A 24,409-nucleotide genomic window follows, 5' to 3' on the forward strand; every position below is an offset into this window, starting at 1 on the left:
ATTATTTTCATCAGCTCCAGAAAAACTACAGACAACAAAGAGAAGGTTTGAATCATCATCTTAAATGTCAGTGCTGTGTGATGGAACAATGACTCTGGAGAAAACAACAGGTCCTGGTTTCACAAATGACCACATCAGCAGACAGATGTTCAGTCTCACTTTGTCCACAGCTGCTCTGATTGGCTGTCTGCAGTCCACCTCTGGTTCTGGGTCTTTGTCCACACTGGGGACAGGAGGGGGGTCCTGAAGAACCAGACTGGTCCCAGTCTGAGGTGAAGCACTGTCTGCAGAACCAGTGTCCACAGCTGGTGGAGACTGGATCCTTCAGGACGTCCTGACAGAGACCACAGCAGGACAGCTGCTGGTCCACAGAGACACCACTCCTCTTCCTCCTGTCAAGACATTTCTGGATCAACAACACGTCACAGCTCCACATCTGAGCTCTGATTGGTTAACCTCCTCATGGGGGCGGGGCTTCAGTAACACTGATCACTCCTGTCTGGTTCCTGACTTATCAAAATAAAAGTCTGTGTGTATCAGCTGCTTTAATCTCTACTGTGACTTCAGTTTAAAGGCTCAGACGTGTGGATCATTAAAGTGTTGGTGCAGCAATGTTCACACTCAGTACGTTTACATGACACTTGAAAAAACCGAATTATTGCCTTAATCCGACTATAACTGGACAACTGAAGTGTACGTAAACACCTTAGTCCGACTGAAATCGGAGTTGAGAACTCCGATTAAGACACCCAGATAATGCGATTGGAATTCCATTTTCTCCGTCATGTAAACACCTTAGTCGGAGTATAACTGGACAATGCATGTGTGCATGCTCCACAACCGTAGAGACGGCACCAAGTGGAGCAGAGAAGCCGCCCGAACCCCGCGAAGTAAAGAAAAAAACCCAACATCAGCGCCAATTCAATGCATTTCACACACAGCGCAACCAGCCAGATTGTTTTATTAGAGAGGGAGAGAGAGAGAGAGAGGAAGCCCGTATCCTATTCTCAGCGCGCATCCAGCCCAGACTGGTGCGTCTGGGCTGGAACTGCAGTTGAGAATTTATTAACAAGCTTATACGTTGTTTATATTCAGTTTTTTACGAGGTGACAGAAAAGTCAACAGGACAGGGGGGCGTATTAACCTGCTGAAACAACAGGTGACGGCGCATGAGGGGGCGGACCCCGTCAGTTATTCGATTTTCTCAGTTGCATGTATATTGAGACAAGGACAGAAGTCCGACTTGACGCCAAAATCGAATTTTGAGCATAGCTCGATTAAGCTCTGCATGTAAACGTACTGACTGACTGAGGCTGATGACACAGGAACATGAGGACGCTGTGCTTCATCAGTCTGATCGACAGAGTGTGTGTGCATGTTTCTGTCTCTGAGGTTTGTTGTGAACCTTCAGAGTCTGATGGATCTGGTTCCTGGTTTCTCTCTGTTTCCTTCACATGAGTCTAATGACTGAATCATCTTCAGCTCAGTTTACAGTAGAAACAGTCTCTTACCGTGACTCTGAAGGTCCAGGTCCAGGTCCAAGACTGAAGACTGGAGGATTCATGTCTTTGGACCAGTCACTCCTCATGGACAGACAGATGGATCCTGGAGACTCTGCTCTCAGTCTGTGGTTCTGAACTCTGCAAACACAAACATGTTTTTATTCACATCACATTGATCACTGATCAGTTCTCTGATCACAGATGCATTGTGGGAAGTCTCCAGTGACGTCAGCGTCCAGCACCACACACTGTAGTGAAGGATGGAAGCAACACAGCAGCATCATAGACAACAGTGTAGAGTCAGTCAGTCAGTAACTGTGTCCAGTGTCCAGCTGCTGAACATCTGTCTCACATCAGCTCTACACAGGATCACACACACACACACACACACACACACACACACACACACACACACACACACACACACACGCACACACGCACACACACACACATACAGAGGACACACACACAGGCAGGTTTGGGGAGTAATGGATTACATGTAATGGCGTTAAAGACACAACAGGACACAACACCACAACAGACCAACATGTGAAACGACCTCCTGTGTGGAGCCCAAAGCCACACACTGTCTCCATTTGGGTGGCGGTTTAGTTCCGACTGTGGGAGCAAACCACGGCCCACTGCTCTGTCTCCAGATCCCAGAGCAGCTGGAGTATGTTTTATTTTGAAATTTACCCGATGCTCGGTGGGTTTGACCTCCTGTTTTGGAGTTGTTGGATTGTGTATTTGATGAGTTTGATGAGGGAAACCACGAAATTCCATTAGCCTCCGTAGCGTAGCTCTGAGCAGCTCACGGCTCTGCTCCACCGTTCTAAAAATAGCTTGCACCGACAATTAAAGGTAACAAACCTACTGCTATGACTACAGGGATTATGGCAATGGGACAATTTGCCAAAATGTTGAAAAGTCCCTTTAATTTGCATATTTGGTAATGAAGTACACACTGGTCTGAATCTGGTCTCTTACTGTGACTCTGGAGGTCCAGGTCCAGACTTGAAGTCAATAAATTCATCTTTGGACCGGTCACTCCTCATGGACAGACAGATGGATCCTGGAGACTCTGCTCTCAGTCTGTGGTTCTGACCTCTGCAAACACAAACATGTTTTTATTTACATCACACTGATCAGTGGACACACACACACATTTCCTCTCCTGTGATGTCACACACACTTCAGGTTTCTATCTGGTCTCTTACTGTGAGTCTGGAGGTTCATGTTTGGACCGGTCACTCTCCAGAGACTTTGATCTGTCCTCCTGTTCCTCCACATTAACACTCATCTTCAGGACTTCAGTCAGTCTGAGAGGGAAACCAGTAACACACACACACACACACACACACACACACACACACACACACACACACACACACACACACACACACACACACACACACACACACACACACACACACACACACACACACACAGAATCAAGACACACCCAAATGCACCGAGGACAAACTATAATCACTTCCTTCTAATCACCATAACTCACTGAATATTCAACCGATTTTCAAGACCTTTGGTTTATTATCAATGTCAGACATAAATCTATGATACAACATAGAATGATATTTTATAATTATCATACATACATTTACATACTCAGACACACACCCACATGCGTACATACACTGAAATTTGTTCTACAAGGGTCTGACTGCTTGTCAGACGTATATGTCTATGGTCAGAAACCCCTGACCCAAGATGGCGGCCGTGTTGACGTGTTGACAAGCCTGAATGCAGCATCTACGTGTATGTATCTATGACTTTGACATTAAATCCATGTTCATCCCGTCACCGTGACCTTTGACCTTTGATGTTTGTTCTGAGTTTGAAGAAGTTGTGTGGAGGTGAATCTGAGACAATGTGCTGACGTATGTACGGACTACGTCTGACTCTTCTTCCCTCCACAGTCCACACAGACACACTGACTCTCACACTCTGACACAACATCAACAACAATAAAAAAAATAAAAATAAAATAAAGTTGTTTTCACACTCACCCGCCTCAGACTTCAGTCTCTCTCCTTCTGCTCCGTTCACTCTAAAATGGCATCTGAAAAGTTTTACCTCCTCCCTCTGCTCTGCAGTTACAATCATTTATTACTCAGTTTAAAGTTCATCTCATGGACTTTAAACTGAACAATAAATTATATTGAGGAAGTGACTTTCTACAGTAGAGTGGCGCCACCTGCTGGGTTACTCCTGGTATTACACCTGTATGGACAGGTGAACTCTGACACCATGAATAAACAGTGAGCTGAGATCCAGCTGTGGTAGAAGAGCTGCTGAGAGATTTAAAGACACTCCACTACAAGTTACAGCTCAGTCTGTTCTCTGTCTTATTCATCACACATGTTGTCATCAACTAATTTGTGTCTCAGTGTTGTAACTTAACTCGCCCCGGTCTGGCAACACGACCATATATGGAAACCACAACCACAACTAAATGTAAGTCCACACAGAAACCAGGAGGATACAAGGAGAATCATGATGAACTCCTTTTAGAAATGCACTCATTGACATAATGTGTTCCCTAGCCCCTTACCGTAACCTTAACCATTACTCTTAACCTAATTTAAACCTAATTATAACCTAAAGTCTTAACCCTCAAACAGCCCTTGGAAAAAGTGAGGACCAGCCAAAATGTCCTCACTTCCCCTAAATGTCCTCATTCTGTTGGTTAGAAAACTCTCGACGGTCCTCACAACGTAGTAAATACAAGAACACACACACACACACACACACACACACACACACACACACACACACACACACACACACACATCTTACAGGTGTTTTTCTGTGGGGAACAGAAGCTGATTGTGCTGAGTTCATCTCTGACTCGGGGATTAGAAAGAATAAATTATCATGTGTAACAAGTGGGCGTGTCACTGGTGGCCAATCACATTATCAGCATTATTTTCATCCCTCTCTCTGATTGGTTCAGGACGGCTACTTGCTACAGTGGACCTGATGTGTTCAGAGGACGAGGAGGAGGAGGAGGAGGAGGAGGAGGAGGAGGAGGAGTTTCTAATCTTGAGTAAAGCTTGACAGTGATTTTAAACTGGACCAACAGATCAACTCTGTTGTCAAAACCAGTTTTTGAGTCCTGGTCCTGGTCCTGGTCCTGGTCCTGGTTCTGGTCCTGGTTTTGGTTCTGGTTCTGGTCCTGACTCGTGGTTCTGGTTCTGGTCCTGGTTGTGGTCCTGGTTCTGGTCCTGGTCCTGGTCCTGGTCCTGGTTCTGGTTCTGGTCCTGGTTCTGGTCCTGGTTCTGGTTCTGGTCCTGACTCGTGGTTCTGGTTCTGGTCCTGGTTGTGGTCCTGGTTCTGGTCCTGGTCCTGGTCCTGGTTCTGGTTCTGGTCCTGGTTCTGGTCCTGGTTCTGGTTCTAGTCCTGGTCCTGGTTCTGGTTCTGGTCCTGGTCCTGGTCCTGGTCCTGGTCCTGGTCCTGGTCCTGGTTCAGGTTCTGGTCCTGGTCCTGGTCCTGGTCCTGGCCCTGCTCCTGGTCCTGGTCCTGGTTCTGGTCCTGGTTCAGGTTCTGGTCCTGGTCCTGGTCCTGGTTCTGGTTCCTAATTCAGGTCCTGGTCCTGGTTCTGGTTCTGGTCCTGGTCCTGGTCCTGGTTCTGGTTCTGGTTCCTAATTCAGGTCCTGGTCCTGGTCCTGGTCCTGGTTCTGGTCCTGGTCCTGGTTATGGTCCTGGTCCTGGTCCTGGTTCTGGTCCTGGTCCTGGTCCTGGTTCCAGCTGGTCCTGGTCCTGGTCCTGGTCCTGGTCCTGGTTCTGGTCCTGGTCCAGGTCCTGGTCCTGGTCCTGGTTATGGTCCTGGTCCTGGTCCTGGTCCTGGTCCTGGTCCTGGTTCTGGTCCTGGTCCTGGTCCTGGTTCCAGCTGGTCCTGGTCCTGGTCCTGGTCCTGGTCCTGGTTCTGGTCCTGGTCCTGGTTCCAGCTGGTCCTGGTCCTGGTCCTGGTCCTGGTTCCAGCTGGTTCTGATTCTGGTCCTGGTTCTGGTTCTGGTTCTGGTTCTGGTTCTGGTCCTGGTCTTTGTCCTGGTCCTGGTCCTGGTCCTGGTCCTGGTCTTGGTCCAGGTCCTGGTCCTAGTCCTGGTTCCTGGTCCTGGTCCTGGTTCTGGTCCTGGTCCTGGCCCTGGCCCTGGCCCTGGCCCTGGTCCTGGTCCTGGTCCTGGTTCTGGTTCTGGTCCTGGTCCTGGTCCTGGTCCTGGTCCTGGTTCTGGTCCTGGTCCTGGTCCTGGTCCTGGTCCTGGTCCTGGTTCTGGTCCTGGTCCTGGTCTTGGTCCTGGTCCTGGTCCTGGTTCTGGTCCTGGTCCTGGTCCTGGTTCCTGGTCCTGGTTCTGGTCCTGGTCCTGGTCCTGGTCCTGGTCCTGGTTCTGGTCCTGGTTCTGGTTCTGGTTCTGGTCCTGGTCCTGGTCCTGGTTCTGGTCCTGGTCCTGGTCCTGGTTCTGGTCTTGGTCCTGGTTCTGGTCCTGGTCCTGGTCCTGGTCCTGGTCCTGGTCCTGGTCCTGGTTCTGGTCCTGGTCCTGGTCCTGGTCCTGGTCCTGGTCCTGGTCCTGGTTCTGGTCCTGGTCCTGGTCCTGGTCCTGGTCCTGGTCCTGGTCTCCGTGGTCACCTCCCTCATAGGTGAAGCAGCAGCAGCAACGAGCATCAGGCTGAGCAGCAGAAACAGGATGGAAGGTCTGGGGTCGACTGATGCCTCATTCATGTTCAGGGGTTCAGTCGCCACTCAGCTAAAGGTGCAGTTCACGTATTACAGAACGGTCTCTGACCTGGAGGAGTTACGCTGCGTTCATAACAACTCGGAGGTCGGGATTCCCAACTCGGAAATTTCCGACTTCCGACATCATTGCGTTCACGCTGCAGGAACTCGGAAGAAAAAAAAATGGATACCTGAAGGAAGTTTGGCGTATTATTGTGGCTCATCGCTGAATACGAAAAATAAATGCAGCAGTAAATGATGTTTATTTTGGAGGAGAGGAGACGCCGCAGATGAGTGCACATATAATGTTACAGCCTCGATAACAGTTTAACGTTATTTCCAGACCGCAATTTCACACCATACAACAATCACAGCTTAATATAAACGTATTTCATACAGGCTACTGCAATAATACACAAAAATATGCATTAAAACCTCAACAAATAACTTAAAATGTCTAAATTCTAACCGTTTAAGTCGAGGGCCGCCATGTTTTGATGTTGTCGTGACGTCAAGTCGGAAAGTCGGAGCTCTGATATGATACCCGAGTTCCCGACCTGTAATTTCTGAGTTCGACGCCGTTCAATTCTTTTTTTTACAACTCTGAGCTATTTTTTTTCCGACTTCCGAGTTGTCTTAAACGCAGCATTAGTGTCTGTGTGTGTGTGTGTGTGTGTGTGTGTGTGTGTGTGTGGTGTTTTATGTTGTGTAGTCGACCAGTCTCTGCTCCTCAGTCTCTGAAACACTGAATGTTTGTTCATGTTGCTGCTGTTGTGGCTGATTTGATGCTTCTGCTTTTATGGAGGTGAAGTATTTGATGAATTAAAGGGAAAGTTAAAGGTCAAAGGTCTCTCTTCTCTCCTCCCCCTCTCGCTTCCTCCCTCCCCCCTTCTCTCTCTCTCTCTCTCCCCTTCCCTCCTCCCCTCTCTCTCCTTTCTCTTTCTCTTCCTCCCTCCCTCTAAGTCTCTCCCTGTCTCCCCCTCTCTCCACGCTCCCTTTCTCCCCCTTCTCTCTCTCTCTCCTCCCGCACTTCCTCTATCCTCTCCCTCTTTCTCTCTGCCCCCTCCCCCTAAGTCTCTCCCCTTCCTCCCTCTTCTCTCCCTCTTTCTCTCTGCCCCCTCCCCCTAAGTCTCTCCCCTTCCTCCCTCTTCTCTCCCCCTCTCTCCCCATCCCTCCCCTTCTCTCTCTCCTCTTCCTTTTTCTCTCTGCCCTTCCTTCCCTCCCTCCCCCTCTCTTCTCTCTCCCCCTCTATCTTCCTCCCTCCCTCCCCCCTCTCTCTTCCCCCCCTTCTCTCTCTCTCTCCTCACCTCTCTTCCTCTCTCCTCCCTCCCTCCCTCTCTCTCTCCCCCTCTTTCCTCTCTCTCTCCTCTCCTCCCCCTTCCCTCACTCTCTCTATCCTTTTTCTCTCTGTCCCCTCCCTCCCTCTTCTCTCTCCATCTCTCCCCATCCCTCCCCCTCTCTCTCCTCTTCCTCTTTCTCTCTGCCCTTCCTTCCCTCCCTCCCTCCCGCTCTCTTCTCTCTCCCCCTCTATCTTCCTCCCTCCCTCTAGGTCTCTCCCTGTCTCCCCCTCTCTCTTCCCCCCTTCTCTCTCTCTCTCTCTCTCTCTCCTCACCCCTCTTCCTCTCTCTCCTCCCTCCCTCTCTCTCTCTCTCCCTCTCCTGCTCCAGTGTCCCAGACTGGAGCCTCTGTTCAGGCTGCTGCAGGGCTGGGTTCAGGGGTTAGGGGAGCACTTCACTTCCTGTTTATACATCTATGGGCCACGCTACTCCGCAAGGAAGAAGGCAACACACACACTCATCAACTACATCTCAGGGTTATCAAAGCTAGTCACTTGGAAAACACGCAAGAACAGGGTGAGGGGTCAGGGGTCACAGGAGGTGGTGGCTATGGTAACGGGGATGCTGGCAGCTCGGCTGAGGGTGGAGTTCAGCTTCTACAAGCTGACTGACCAGATAGAGGGTTTTGTGAAGACCTGGGCTGTGAATGGTGTTTTGTGTTCGGTCCAGGAGGACTCACTAGTCCTGAGTTTCTGAGTCTTTTCTGTTGTCGTCATTTTGCTCAGTTGATTATGTCCTGTTCTTCTCTGTCGCAATTGTGTGATTGAATTTGATAGAGTTGTGTGACATAGTATGGACTGATAATAAAATCTCTCCCTCCTCTTTCCTCTCTCTCCTCTTCTCCCCCTCCCTCACTCTCTCTATCCTCTTCCTCTCTGCCCCCTCTCAGTCTATCCCTCTCTCCTCCCCCTCTTCCTCTCTCTTCTCTCTCTATCCTCTCCTTCTTTCTCTGCTTCCATCCCTCTGTCTCTCCTTTTCTCCCCTCTCTCTTCCCCTCCCTCTCTCTACACTCTCTTTCTCCCCCCTCCTCTTTCTCTCCTCTCCCTCTTCCTCTCTTCTCTCTTCTCTCTCCTTCCTTTACTGTAGTGAAGTTGTATTTTGATGATGTTTTATTGTCCAATCACGTCCCATCGTTTGTAGCTCATTAACAGTGTCACATGTAAACGACACTAATAACCATTAAACATTAATTATCTAGATCTAATAACTCTGAGACCAGATTGACACAGTGAAGTCAGTGATGTGTAAAAAGCTGCTGTAACTCTGATCGACCACCAGGTGTCGCTGTGTTCACATGTCTGAAGCTTCGTCAGGTTTTGTGAATGAGTTTGTGTCCTGGTTTAATAACTCGTGACTCTTCAGGCTGCGTTCAAGGAAACCGGTTTTTCTCAGACTCCAGTGAAGTGGATCTTCTCCTCCGTCTGTTTCAGTGCACGTTGGTGACGGTGAGGACGACTCACGTCACGTTCAGGTGAGTCATGTGATCTGACGCTGCTCCTCTCCTGACGTCGGATCAGACCGAGGCTTCGTGTGTGTGTGTGTGTGTGTGTGTTCTTGTTCTTACTACGTTGTGAGGACCGGAGAGAGTTTTTCACCAGAGTGACGACATTTTTGAGAAGTGAGGACATTTTTTTTGGCCTCACAAAGACAGCAATACAAGAGTGTGTGTTTCTAGTTCTGGTTCTTTCTGGTTCAGGTTTAGTTCTCTGTCCTGATCTTCAGACTGTAGATGTTCCCTCTCCTCCCTCGCCGACACCGACAGGACGGGATAAAAAAAAAAAAATCTTTATATCCATGTTAAGTTCTGAAGTTGTTAAAAAGATTCGATGTGGTGAAAGTGAAAAAAAGAGAGAAATGAACTATTACATGTTTTATTTTAACTTTTCTACTGATGCTGATGTGGTTGGTGTAGAAGAGTGATGATGTTGTGCTATGAAGGGAGTTGTCCTCAGGGTGGCAGCAGAGGCTGGTTAGACTGGTTGACCTCTTGACCTGTCTGCATGTCGGCCATATTGAAACGTGTTCCAGGAAACAAACCTACAACGAAGCTCCTGAGTCCGTTTTTCTAGAATATCGTAATATAACGATTCTTACAGTTTAGTCTCCTCCTCCTCCTGCTCCTCCTCCTCCTCCTCCTCCTCCTCCTGCTCCTCCTGCTCCTCCTCTTCACCCTCCTCCTCCTCTTTACCTTCCACCTCCACCTGGACCTGGGCTTCCTTCTTCACTGTACCTCCTCCTCATCTTCCTCCTGCTCCTCCTCCTCCTCCTTTTCCTCCTCCTCCTCCTCCTACTCTTCTTCCTCCTCCTCCTCCTCCTCCGCCTCCTCCTCCTCCTCCTCCTCCTCCTCTTGCTCTTCCTCCTCCTCTTCCTCTTCCTCCTCCTCCTCCTGCTCCTCTTCCTCCTTGTCCTGCTCCTCCTCCTCCTGCTCCTCCTCCTCCTCCGCCTCCTCCTCTTCTTCCTCCTCCTCTTGCTCTTCCTCCTCCTCCTCTTGCTCTTCCTCCTCCTCTTCCCCTTCCTCCTCCTCTTCCTCCTCTTCCTGCTCCTCCTCCTCCTCTTCACCCTTCTCCTCCTCCTTCTCCTCCTCTTCCTCCTCCTGCTCCTCCCTTTCCTCCTCTTCCTCCTCCTCTTCCTCTTCCTGCTCCTCCTTTTCCTCCTCCTCCTCCTCTTCCTCCTCCTCTTCCTCCTCTCTCTCCTCCTCCTCCTTTTCCTCCTCCTGCTCTTCCTATTCCTCCTGCTCCTCCTCCTCCTCCTCCTCTTCCTCCTCTCTCTCCTCCTCCTCCTTTTCCTCCTCCTCCTCCTCCTCCTCCTGCTTCTCCTCCTCCTCCTCCTCCTGCTCCTGCTCCTCCTCTTCCTCTTCCTCATCAACCTCCTCCTCCTGCTCCTCCTCCTCTTCTTCTTCCTCCTCCTTCTCCTCCTACTGCTTCTCCTCCTCCCTCCTCCTCCTCCTCTTCCTCCTCCTCCTCTTCCTCTTCCTCCTCCTCCTTCTCCTCCTCCTCCTGCTCCTCTTCCTCCTCCTCCTCTTCCTCTTCCTCCTCCTCCTCCTCCTCCTCCTCCTCCTCTTCCTCCGCCCCCACCGACAGGACAGCGGGGAGTGAATGTCTTATAAATAAAATACAACCACACGACTGCACACATGCCTTAGAGATATAATGTATGAAATGTTTCAGGTATTAAAATACACTTTTAAATGCAACACGGTGGTTAAAATAATGTAAAGTTAAGTTTTTACACGTCTGTAAACAAGGAAGAGAAAGGTTCCGACCGGAAACAACTTCTTCTTTTTTTCAATGAGTTTTATTGAAAACATTGTACATACAAACGGATGTACAGAGAACAGGGTTGTACATACAATCAAACATGAAACATCAGACAGGTGCTCCAATATGTATCAATAAAGATAAATAATAAATACATCAAAAATGAAATCAGTTTGTTTTAAGCAATATTAGAAAACATAAAATCATGGAAAAAATAAATAAATTAACATATGGTATGACAGAAGAAGAAAAAGAGAAAAGGAAAAAAAGGGAAACAGAATGTGTAAGCTTTATTCCACTTCTTTATTCTTTGAAAAATCTCTCATAAATATCTATGGATGTGATGCTTTGTTTAGTGTCAATTAGTGTAAGGGATTTCATGTACTCTTTGAACTCATGCAAGAAACTTCTGAAGTTGGGTGAGGTTTTGGAGTGTTTACATTTATGTATGTGACATTTGCCATTCAAAATTAATAAGTTTATAATAAAGTTGATGTCCTTTTCTTCTGACCGGAAACTTCACGAACAGAATAATAATAAACAGTGACATCATTTCCGTTTCACGTGTGAATTTTTTATTTTTATTTTTTGTTCAAAACTTTGTTTCACTTTACAAAAACTGTTTTTCATGATAAAATGCAATCTATAAAGCATATCTATATTAAACGCCAGGGATAATTTACAAGTTTACAAAAAAATGTTCAAGTTTTCACACATATTGAAAGTCTTAATCACTTTCTGGTTGCTTGAAAATTTGATGGAGGTTATGTATTGCTTGAGCTCACCGCTAAGAGCAGAAAAGGAAGGTTTTTTTTATGAACTTACATTTGTGAATATGAAATTTTGCCATTAAAATGATAAGGTTGACAATAAAAGTTATGTTGGCTTTTTCCTTGTTTTTTTTTCAGGTCAGGGAGCCCAAACAGTAGTACATTCCTCCAAAACAAAATAAAATCACCATCAACATTGATAGCAACAAAATTACAAATATCACTCCATAGTTTTTCACATGTGAATTAAAAAACTAAACCTGACAGTTCTTGCCTTTATTCATAATCTCTTGTTCGACAACACATTCACTGTAAAACCAAGAAAAAAACATCCTTTTATTGTAATTTGCAAAAATAAACACTTTCATTTTGAAATGTAACTGAACCTGACACCTAAATAATATTTATCTTTTCATGTTGTTGTTGTTGTTTTAGCTGCTCTGCAATGATATTCTGATGTGTTATGACTACATGTTGAGTCTTTAAAGAGCAAATATTGAAAAAAAAGAAGAAAAAAACGTACAGGAAATGATGTACATATGTGTGTTAAGTTATAAAATAAAGGCTAGGGTTTCTTTTGTAAATCATACTTATCAATAATACTTAACAGTTTAATTAAATTTAATCTTTCTTTTTAATAAGACTGAGGGCGAAATGAAGAAATTTGTTATGAAACATGTATTTTGGTCTTTTACTGTGTTTTGTTGTGCACGACAAGTGGATGTGGCAGTAGCTACCAACAGTAACAAAGTAAAAATACTTAATGTATTTACAGTACAACAATAAGAGTAGTTTCTGTAGATACAGTATCACAGTGAAAGTATTTAGTTAGGAGTTAGTGGAGTAAAAGTACTTCCTGTACTTGAGTGACAGGTGAACCTCATTGTTCCTGTTTGACTCAACACCTTTACCTGTGACTGGATCACTGATGATTGACACATTGAAGCTGCTGCAGCGTTTTCTGAGTCTGTGATGTCATAGATGATGTCATGTGTGATGTCACATCCTGACAGGTTCACCTGCTGCACTTTACACTTTATTTCACTCCCACAGTCTCATCAGCTGTGGAAACAGCTACAGATCAGACTCAATACAGAGTCTCCAGTCGAAAGTCTGGACTCTTCACAAGATCATGAAGCTGCTGCAGAGATGAAGAGCTCAGGTTGTTGTTGTTGAAGTAGCTGGTTGTTCCTTCCAGCTGCAGTTCTCTCAGGTGGGAGGGGTTGGACTTCAGAGCTGAGACCAGAGAAGAACAGCTGATGTCTGACAACCTGCACCAGCCCAATCTGAATAAAGAATAAAAGAAGAAGATGAAATGAAGAACACACACACACACACACACACACACACACACACACACACACACACACACACCTGAAGTGATCAGATATTGATTATTGATCAGACTGAGTGAAATGAGCTGAAAGTGAAGAGTCATTGTCAGTGTGAGAGAAGAACAAGTGGAAACATGAGACAACAACTATTTCAAACGTCCTTCATTCATGACATCAAAGTCAATGATTCAAGTTCTGAGTGAAGATCAATCAGGTTCAGTTGTGGATCAAAGATCTAAGATCTACAACAGTGACAGTTAGTGAACTGACCTCAGAGTCTCCAGTCTACAGTCTGGACTCTCCAGAAAACCACTCAGATGCTTCACTCCTGAATCATAAAGGTTGTTGTTGTAGTTCAGGTCCAGTTCTCTCAGGTGGGAGGGGTTGGACTTCAGAGCTGAGCGCAGAGAAGAACAGCTGATCTCTGACAACCAGCAGCTCTCCAATCTGAATAAAGAATAAAAGCAGTGAGTTGAGGACAAAGCTCCTTGTTGACAGCGTTCAGTGTCTCATCATCTGTTCAGAGCTGAAGAAGCTTCAGAAAGAACAAGTTTAGAAAATCAAAGTCCAACAGCTGAAGCAACAGGAAGCAGGTTAAACAGTCACATAGAGAGAAAACAGCTCATTAATATTCATGAGAAGCTGCTGCTGCTTCAACACAGACGCAGTGACTCCGCCTCTTCACCTGTCAGCTCCACCTGTGGCTCCATCCAGACAAACTCATGTTGTGCAGCCACATTGATCAGAGATTTACTGACCATGCTCAAGACAACACACATGTGAGGCTGAACTCTGTTACCATGGCAACTAACGTGTAGAAACACAGGTGGAATGAAGCTCAAAGTCAGAAAAACCTGAAACCAGCTTATTATGGGATGTTGGCTTTGAATGTTTCACTATAAACATCACAGAGCCTCAGGAAAGAGGTGGAGCCAGCAGCTATTGATTATAGATCAGTTATTGTCTGATACATCACATGTGTTTCTGTAGTGGAGGTGAAACATGAAGAGAAACAGAGACTGGACTAAAAACCAGTGAGATGCAGTCAGGGCTTTGATTTATTCACTTCATCTAAAGTTGGATTCTTTTGGACTTTCAGATAACTTTACTACAAGTTCAATGTGTCAGAATGTGGTGATTTTCATGGTCTAATAAAAGCCAGTAAACAGAGCTAGCTTCTGTCCAGGCAGCAGCATTAATTTCTGATAATGGACACCTCGTCGGGCATTATCCCTCACATATCTTCCGACAGCAATAACTTACATAGAGTGTTTGGTCTGAAACACGGGTCTGTCAGTCACTCTGCTCTGCTCTGAGCCGAGGAGAAAACTTTTCTCGTATCCTACAAGTTTTATCCAATGAGGAGAGAGAACGGCATGAAGGGCTGTGTGTGCAGCCAAGGGATGCACCTGAATGTGGTGACGTAGGGACGAGGACCAATAGATCCATGACGAGGGCGGGGGCTGCTAACTCCATCGGCTGACAAGACGTTATGGTGCGTTCAAGGCAACTCGTAACTCGTGTATTTCCGACCTGTGAAGTCGTACCAGTTCCATCTGCATGACTTCAGATTTTTTAAAGTCGACTCTAATGTTATGAAAGTTGAGTCGACGTTGACTAGTCGCTGATGACGTCGTTCATATATATATATATATATTTTTTTTTTAAGTATATATTTTTTGGCGTTTTTGCCTTTATTTGATTGACAGTGATATAGACAGGAAAGGGGGAGGCAGAGAGAGGGGGAATGACATGCAGGAAAGGTCTGCCCTACGGCCCCCTACCGGGGACGCCTGCGTTGAGGACTGTAGCCTCTACATGGGGCGGCCGCCTTAACCACTGCGCCACGCACCGCCCCAACGTCGTTCATATTTTTCCTGTCATAACTAAAATCACAGGAGGAGGGAAACGCTTTGCAACAATCTGTATCCACTGACTGGTTGATAGAAATCAGTACAGAACAGCAGGTAAATAAACATATCACATTGTAACATACACTCCTATCGCACTGAGACCGACTCAAGTCTCAGTCGGTCTCAGTATCAGTGTGAACCTTGCGCATGCGCGCTGGCAGCGGAAGAGCGGACAACAGACACTAGGAGCTAATGCTACAAACATGCTTGGAATGTGGACTTACTTAATTTTTTTCGGGACAATTACGCAATTTGGGGCTTCAGCACAAGACGGACATTACATACGAGCATCATGGAGGTATTTGGATGTTTTTTTTGTGTGTGTTTTTTTACGAAGAGCTCTGGTGTCCCTTTGCAACCGTTGCATTGAAATGCACTGCTACGCCAAGACCCCTGTAACTCAGAGAAGGGACGGTGGACTCTGAAAATTCTTCCAGCCCTTAGTCAACATGAGGGTGAGTAGATAATGAGCGAAATATCATTCTAGGGTGAACTATCCCTTTAAGACTTGGATCTGTGTAAACCATTGTTCATAAATGTGTTTGTTGTGAGGTTGTTGTGTGATGAGCTGTCTGAGGTGCCGACCCCCCACAGCCCTGGTCTTGGTCTGTGAGCGCCTGCCTACCCTGTCCTACAGCCTCAGTGTGGATCAGTAGAATATCAGCCTCATGTCTGCAGCTCAGTATCAACACAACTTTCACATCACATTCATCTGAGCACAGAAATAAAACAGAGTCTGACCTCAGAGTCTCCAGTCTACAGTCTGGACTCTCCAGAAAACCACTCAGACCCTTCACTCCTGAATCCTGCAGGTAGTTGGAGCTCAGGTCCAGTTCTCTCAGGTGGGAGGGGTTGGACTTCAGAGCTGAGACCAGAGAAGAACAGCTGATCTCTGACAAACTGCAGTACTCCAATCTGAATAAAGAATAAAAGAAGAAGATGAAATGATTGATGATTGATCAGATGTGTCCTGATCAATGATCAGTGTGTAAATGAGTAGAGGGACTTTGTCCTTGTGTTGTTGTGGATCATCATCATGTGGCCTTCTACACACATCATCCACATGTCAGCACAGATTCATCAGCTGCTGCTGACCTCAGATCAGTCTGTCGATATACAATCAATATCTGATCAATACCTGTTGGACTAAACACTGACTACAACTCTCTGATTCAGGACTGAACTGGATCAAACAAACACACACACACACACAGGATGATAAACTGTGTGTGTGGTTAGTAGTTGCATGACTTCAGATTTTTTAAAGTCGACTCTAATGTTATGAAAGTTGAGTCGACGTCGTTCATATCTTTTTTTTTTTTTTTAAGTATATATTTTTTGGTGTTTTTGCCTTTATTTGATAGACAGTGATATAGACAGGAAAGGGGGAGGCAGAGAGAGGGGGAATGACATGCAGGAAGGAAAGGTCTGCCCGACGCGGGATTCGAACCGGGGACACCTGCGTTGAGGACTGTAGCCTCTACATGGGGCGGCCGCCTTAACCACTGCGCCACGCACCGCCCCAACATCGTTCATATTTTTACCGTCATAACTAAAATCACAGGAGGAGGGAAACGCTTTGCAACAATCTGTATCCACTGACTGGTTGATAGAAATCAGTACAGAACAGCAGGTAAATAAACAACCAGTTGTAAATCAGTTTTTTTGTAACATACACTCCTATAGAAGTGAAAAGAAAATACTGGAGCTACTGTGTGTTAGGGAGGAAAACGACACAAGCAAAGGTCTGTAAGCCAATCACCATCACAGTCCTGCTCAGTCACAGTTTTTGTTTTTCGATTCTGGTTGATTGGTTGTTATTGTTTGTTGTTGTGCGCGACATAAAGCTGCCTATACGAGCAGAGTTTTTTTTTGGCGCTACATTCACAACTTTCTTTTCATCAACGACCTGTGGAACACTTGCGTGCCGATCCGTGGAGAGCAATCAAGGATCAACACTGATCTGTTTCCAGTGCTCGTGCCCAAAAGGCAAAGGTAGAAGCTGTACACAACCTAGAAAGTCAAAGTGTTGTTTTGATGGGCTTGTGTGTTGTTTTTGTTGTCCTTTTGTTTTGTTTTGTTTTTTCTCTGTCTTATGAATATGTCTGCTATGTACTGTTGATAATAATAATAATTATTATTAATCTAATGTTACCCCCGGGAAAAGGGTGGGGTCAAGGGGAATGGATAAATGGAATTGTAATGAAATAAAACAAAATAAAAAATTGATTAAAAAAAAAAAAAAAAAACTCTGATCTGTTGCTCCACTACTCCCTCCCTCATGATCATCCACATCCTCAACTAGAATAACATTAATAACCAAGTTTATCAAGGCCGTGCATCAGCAAGAGAAGACAATTTAAATCAATTAGGGTGACGGATTAGTTTCATTCAGCCACTCAGCTGTTGTTTCAAGCAGCTCTCCACTTGTGCTGCCAAACTCACCTGATCAGCGACGAGTCGACATCAAGCTCAAAATGTCATTGTGGAGCAGTAAAGTCGAGTCTGTGCAACACACACACACACACACACACACACACACACACACACACACACACACACAGCAGCTTCTCCGGCCTCAGATCTACATCACATCTGCTCAGCTTCAGCTACAGTGGCTGATCCAGCTGTTCTGTTAGCAGCTTCATCTGAGAGCAGCTCATCATCATCATCATCATCATCATCATCATCATCATCATCATCATCACCACCACCACCACACTGACCGCTGAGTGACCTCTGACCCTTCACCTTCTACCAGCTGCAGTAACATGGAGTCACAATCAGTCGCTGCTTCAAACTGAACTTCACACATTTGAACTGAACACAGACAAAAGTCCAACAGGTCCAGTCAGTGAACTCACCTCAGAGTCTCCAGTCGACAGTTTGGACTCTCCAGTCCAGCACACACAACCTTCACTGATGAATCACTCAGGTTGTAGTTTTCACTCAGGTCCAGTTCTGTCAGGTGGGAGGGGTTGGACTTCAGAGCTGAGGCCACGACTTCACAGTGACTCTCTGAGAGTTCACAACCAACAAGTCTGTGAAGAGAGAAAATATCAAATGTGTCAGAATCAAACCAGATGAAAGCTGCAGTAAAAACACAGTTGATGCATCTGATGATGTGATGAACATCTGAGCTTCAGCTCATCTCTTTGACTGAGTTGATCCTCATCACTCTGACAGGATGGACGGGACCCTGAAGCAAAGCCTGCTCACTCTATATTATCCCTTACGTAATGTTTTCAAAGTCAAACTAAGAATAATGAAAAGAAAAATTGTGTTTATCTGAACTACTGATCTAAACTGCTAATCAATAATTATATTGATCATTTCTGGACTCACCGGCCTTCTGCAGTTCCTCACAGCTGGGATCAGTCTCCATCGTCCCTCCTCTGATGTCTTGTACTTGCTCAGGTCCAACTCGTCCAGAACCTGCTCCGACATCTGCAGCATGTAGGCCAGAGCTGAACACTGGATCTCAGAGAGTTTCTCCTCTGATCTGTTCTCTGACTTGAGGAACTGTTGGATCTGCTGATGAACTGACTGGTCCTTCATCTCCGTCAGACAGTGGAAGATGTTAATGCTTCTGTCAGGAGAGATTTCATCACTCTTCATCTCCTTCAGGTTGTTGATGGTTCTCTGGATGGTTTCTGGACTGTTGTCTGTCTGACCAAGCAGACCTCCTAACAGCCTCTGGTTGGACTCCAGAGAGAGGCCATGAAGGAAGCGAACAAACAGGTCCAGGTGACCATTTCTACTGCAGAGGGATTTCTGCATGGCTCCCTGCAGGAAGTCATCCAGGGTTAGAGGACTGTTATTGATCTGTGGATGACTTTTATTGATCTGTGGATGACTGTCATTGATCTGTGGAGGACTTTTACCGATCACTGGAGGACTGCTTGCATTGAATCCAAAAAAATTCTGAAGCTTCTTAAACAAAGACTTCTGTTTTGGTTTCTCTCTCTGTTTGTAGTTTTCTTCTTTTTCTTCTTTGCTGCCGCTGCTACTGCCGCCACCGTCTTTTTCTGCTAAGGACAAGTCACTGAAATAATGTTCCTTGACTTGTTCTCTCAGGAACTTCTTGAGGACCTGTGTGTTCCTGTTGGTGAAACAGTGGAACATGTAGACTGCAGCCAGAAACTCCTGAACACTCAGATGAACAAAGCAGTAGACTGTTTTCTGGAGGATCACACTCTCTCTTTTGAAGATCTCAGTACAGAGTCCTGAGTTCACCAAGGCCTCTGTGACATCCAGACCACACTGCTCCAGGTCTTCTTGGTAGAACATGATGTTTCCTTTCTCCAGCTGTTCAAACGCCAGCCTCCCCAGCTTCAGAAGAACTTCCCTGTCGGCCTCCATCAGCTCCTGTGGACTCGTCTCATGTCCTTCACCGTACTTGTTCTTCTTCCTCTTTGTCTGGACCAGCAGGAAGTGTGAGAACAGGTCAGTTGTGGTCTTGGGCAGCTCTCCTCTCTGGTCTGTGGTCAACATGTGCTCCAGAACTGTAGCACTGATCCAGCAGAAGACTGGGACTTGACACATGATGTGGAGGGTCCTGGACGTCTTGATGTGTGAGATGATTCTTCTGGACAGATCTTCATCACTGGACCTCCTCCTGAAGTACTCCTCCATCTGGGCGTCAGTGAAGCCTCGGACCTCTGTTACCCTGTCGACACATGTAGGAGGGATCTGATTGGCTGCTGCAGGTCTGGAGGTGATCCAGACCAGAGCCGAGGGAAGCAGATTCCCCTGGATGAGGTTTGTCAGCAGCACGTTGACTGATGACGTCTGTGTGACATCAGACACAACCTCCCTGTTGTTGAAGTCCAGTGACAGTCGGCTTTCATCCAGGCCGTCAAAGATGAAGAGAAGTTTACAGACAGCCAGCTGCTCTGCTGTGACCTTCTGTAATGTTGGATGGAAAACATGGAGCAGCCTGAGAAGACTCAACCGCTGATCTCTGATCAGGTTCAGCTCCCTGAACGAAAGCAGAACCAGCAGACTGACATCTTGGTTCTCCAAGCCCTCGGCCCAGTCCAGAGTGAACTTCTGCACCGAGAAGGTTTTTCCAACGCCAGCGACGCCGTTGGTCAGAACCACTCTGATGGGTCTCTGTTGGACAGGTGAGACTGTAGAGACGTCCTCTCTCTGTTGGACAGGTGAGACCGTAGAGACGTCCTCTCTCTGTTGGACAGGTGAGACCGTAGAGACGTCCTCTCTCTGTTGGACAGGTGAGACCGTAGAGACGTCCTCTCTCTGTTGGACAGGTGAGACCGTAGAGACGTCCTCTCTCTGTTGGACAGGTGAGACCGTAGAGACGTCCTCTCTCTGTTGGACAGGTAAGTCTTTAAAGATGTCGTTGCACTTGATTGGAGTGTCATGGAGGGTCTTCTTCTTGGACGTTGTCTCCAGCTGTCTCACCTCATGTTGGGTATTAACCTCTTCACTCTGTCCCTCTGTGATGTAGAGCTCAGTGTAGATCCTGTTGAGGAGGGTTACACTTCCTGTTCCACTTCCTGTTCCCTCAGTTCCTTCAGTCACTCGTTCACATCTGCTCCTCAGACTGATCTTATGTTGATCTAAAACCTCCTGCAGACCACGATCTGCTGAGAGACAAGAGACAGAGACAGACTGAAGACAGAGAGTCTGACAATCTGATCAGATCATTTTCATCAGCTACAGAAAAACTACAGACAACAAGGAGAAGGTTTGAATCATCATCTTAAATGTCAGTGCTGTGTGATGGAACAATGACTCTGGAGAAAACAACAGGTCCTGGTTTCACAAATGACCACATCAGCAGACAGATGTTCAGTCTCACTTTGTCCACAGCTGCTCTGATTGGCTGCCTGCAGCTCACCTCTGGCTCTGGGTCTTTGTCCACACTGGGGACAGGAGGGGGGTCCTGAAGAACCAGACTGGTCCCAGTCTGAGGTGAAGCACTGTCTGCAGAACCAGTGTCCACAGCTGGTGGAGACTGGGTCCTTCAGGACGTCCTGACAGAGACCACAGCAGGACAGCTGCTGGTCCACAGAGACACCACTCCTCTTCCTCCTGTCAAGACATTTCTGGATCAACAACATGTCACAGCTCCACATCTGAGCTCTGATTGGTTAACCTCCTCAAGGGGGCGGGGCTTCAGTAACCAGAGGAGCAGAGAGAGAGAAAGTAGAGGAAGACAAGTGTAGAGAGACGAGCTGAATGAAGACCTGGTCCTGAACTGGTCTGGTTTCTGTCTCTGAGGTTTGTTGTGAACCTTCAGAGTCTGATGGATCTGGTTCCTGGTTTCTCTCTGTTTCCTTCACACGAGTACTGACTGAATCATCTTCAGCTCAGTTTACAGTAGAAACTGTCTCTTACCGTGACTCTGAAGGTCCAGGTCCAGGTCCAGACTTAAAGTTTAGAGGAAACTCTCTGGACCAGTCACTCTTCATGGACAGACAGATGGATCCTGGAGACTCTGCTCTCAGTCTGTGGTTCTGACCTCTGCAAACACAAACATGTTTTTATTAGGGCCGGGACTCGATTAAAAAAATTAATCGAATGAATTAGAGGCTTTGTAATTAATTAATCGCAATTAATCGCATTTTAATCGCATATAAATATTTGACCTGAGAACCGTGAACAGTTTTTTTTTCACATGGATTTTAGTATACCATTGAATGACTGAATACATAAGCTTAAGCATTCAAGGTGGTACTTAACCAAGACCAACAGACTAGGGATGCAAATTATCGATTAATTCATTAATCGATATTTGATACATACAGATTAAATGGTCTTTCCTTCCAATACACTATGATGATTACTGTAGTATTTAACTAGGCTACTTAAATCACAGTAGCATAAACTGATTTGTTGAACTCAGCCTGATGTAAACATGAATAAAACTCAGTAACCAATCACACAGCAGCTCCATGTTGTCCCTGTGTGATGTTCAGGGACAGGTCAGGACAGTCTGAAGACAGAGCTCTGAGGGTGAAGTCCTATCATAATGAGATGAGCTGCACCTGTGACAGTGACAGGTCATAGATATAGCGCTGCAGCTGAGCGCATTCTGTGTATCTATGTGCAGGCAGAGATCAGAGATGGTGTTTTAAATAACCATGCTAGCATTTCACCAGCTCTCATCTCTGCCAGTCTCTCAAACTGCTGCCTCTCTCGCGTGCGGGCGCACCGCACATAGACACACGTGAGAAAAAAAAAAAAAAAAAATCGATTTTTTTTATAAGTGTGATTAAAATGCGTTAATTTTTTTAACGCGTTAATTTTTGTGTAATTAATTAATCGTAATTAACGCGTTAAAGTCCCAGCCCTAGTGTTTATTCACATCACATTGATCAGTGGACACACACACACACACACACACACACACACACATGTTTCCTCTTCTGTGACGTCACACACACTTCAGGTTTTTATCTGGTCTCTTACTGTGAGTCTGGAGGTTCATGTTTGGACCGGTCACTCTCCAGAGACTTTGATCTGTCCTCCTGTTCCTCCACATTAACACTCATCTTCAGGACTTCAGTCAGTCTGAGAGGGAAACCAGTAACACACACACACACACACAGAATCAAGACACACCCAAATCCACCGAGGACAAACTATAATCACTTCCTTGTCTGATCCAGTCGTTGACCTCCACCACTCATAGTACTTTGACATTAAATCCATGTTCATCCAGTCACCGTGACCTTTGACCTTTGATGTTTGTTCTGAGTTTGAAGAAGTTGTGTGGAGGTGAATCTGAGACAATGTGCTGACGTATGTACGGACTACGTCTGACTCTTCTTCCCTCCACAGTCCACACAGACACACTGACTCTCACACTCTGACACATCAACAACAACAACAACAATAATAATAATAATAATAATAATAATAATAATAATGTTGTGTTGACACTCACTCGCCTCAGACTTCAGTTTCTCTCCTTCTGCTCTTCATTCACTCTAACATGGCGTCTGAACAGCTGCTCTGTGTTTACTGGAAATCCCACAAGTTCATGGCGACAGAAGGAGGGGAAGTCACTTTCTACAGTAGAGTGGCGCCACCTGCTGGGTAACTCCTGGTATTACACCTGTATGGACAGGTGAACTCTGACACCATGAATAAACAGTTAGCTGAGATCCAGCTGTGGTAGAAGAGCTGCTGAGAGATTTAAAGACACTCCACTACAAGTTACAGCTCAGTCTGTTCTCTGTCTTATTCATCACACATGTTGTCATCAACTAATTTGTGTCTCAGTGTTGTAACTTAACCCGCCCCGGTCTGGCAACACGACCATATATGGAAAACACAACCACAACTAAATGTAAGTCCACACAGAAACCAGGAGGATACAAGGAGAATCATGAACTCCTTTTAGAAATGCACTCATTGACATAATGTGTTCCCTAGCCCCTTACCCTAACCTTAACCATTACTCTGAACCTAATTTAAACCTAATTATAACCTAAAGTCTTAACCCTCAAACAGCCCTTGGAAAAAGTGAGGACTGGCGAAAATGTCCTCACTTCCCCTAAATGTCCTCACTCTGTTGGTTAAAAACTCTCGACGGTCCTCACAACGTAGTAAATACAAGAACACACACACACACACACACACACACACACACACACACACACACACACATCTTACAGGTGTTTTTCTGTGGGGAACAGAAGCTGATTGTGCTGAGTTCATCTCTGACTCTGGGATTAGAAAGAATAAATCATCATGTGTAACAAGTGGGCGTGTCACTGGTGGCCAATCACATTATCAGCATCATTTTAATCTCTCTCTCTGATTGGTTCAGGACGGCTACTTGCTACAGTGGACCTGATGTGTTCAGAGGAGGAGGAGGAGGAGGAAGAGGAGAGGAGGAGGAGGAGGAGGAGGAGGAGGAAGAGGAGGAGGAGGAGGAGGAGGAGGAGTTTCTAATTTTGGAGTAAAGCTTGACAGTGATTTTAAACTGGATCAACAGATCAACTCTGTCGTCAAAACCAGTTTTTGAGTCCTGATTCTGGTCCTGGTTCTGGTTCTGGTTCTGGTCCTGGTCCTGGTTCTGATCCTGGTCCTGGTTCTGGTTCTGGTTCTGGTCCTGGTCCTGGTCCTGGTCCTGGTTCCAGCTGGTCCTGGTCCTAGTCCTGGTCCTGGTCCTGGTTCTGGTTCAGGTTCTGGTCCTGGTTCTGATCCTGGTTCTGGTCCTGGTTCTGGTCCTGGTCCTGGTCCTGGTCCTGGTTCTGGTTCTGGTCCTGGTTGTGGTCCTGGTCCTGGTCCTGGTTCTGGTTCTGGTCCTGGTTGTGGTTCTGGTCCTGGTCCTGGTCCTGGTCCTTGTCCTGGTCCTGGTCCTGGTCCTGGTCCTGGTCCTGGTCCTGGTCCTTGTCCTGGTCCTGGTCCTGGTCCTGGTCCTGGTTCTGGTTCTGGTCCTGGTCCTGGTTCTGGTTCTGGTCCTGGTCCTGGTCCTGGTCCTGGTCCTGGTTCTGGTCCTGGTTCTGGTCCTGGTCCTGGTCCTGGTCCTGGTCCTGGTCCTGGTTCTGGTTCTGGTCCTGGTCGTGGTTCTGGTCCTGGTCCTGG

The 24,409-nt window shown here is 46.4% G+C and overlaps 2 protein-coding genes across 2 annotated transcripts in view; both read right to left on the reverse strand.

Annotated features, from left to right (window-relative positions):
* LOC146986534 (uncharacterized) overlaps positions 1-24,409 on the reverse strand; it is a 1,046,957-nt gene that overhangs the window by 410,743 nt on the left and 611,805 nt on the right. The gene's annotated exons all lie outside the window — the stretch shown is intronic.
* Positions 18,155-22,301, reverse strand: LOC146986543 (protein NLRC3-like). Its single transcript, XM_085780383.1, has 2 exons — positions 22,283-22,301; positions 18,155-20,451 (listed from the first exon to the last, which is right to left on the reverse strand). Exons 1-2 carry the CDS (start codon positions 22,299-22,301, stop codon positions 18,155-18,157), a joined length of 2,316 nt encoding a protein of 771 aa, XP_085636509.1.

The sequence above is a fragment of the Trachurus japonicus genome, chromosome 6, assembly GCF_045865225.1.
Source record: "Trachurus japonicus isolate A0001 chromosome 6, Traja_1.0".
Lineage (NCBI taxonomy): Eukaryota > Metazoa > Chordata > Actinopteri > Carangiformes > Carangidae > Trachurus > Trachurus japonicus.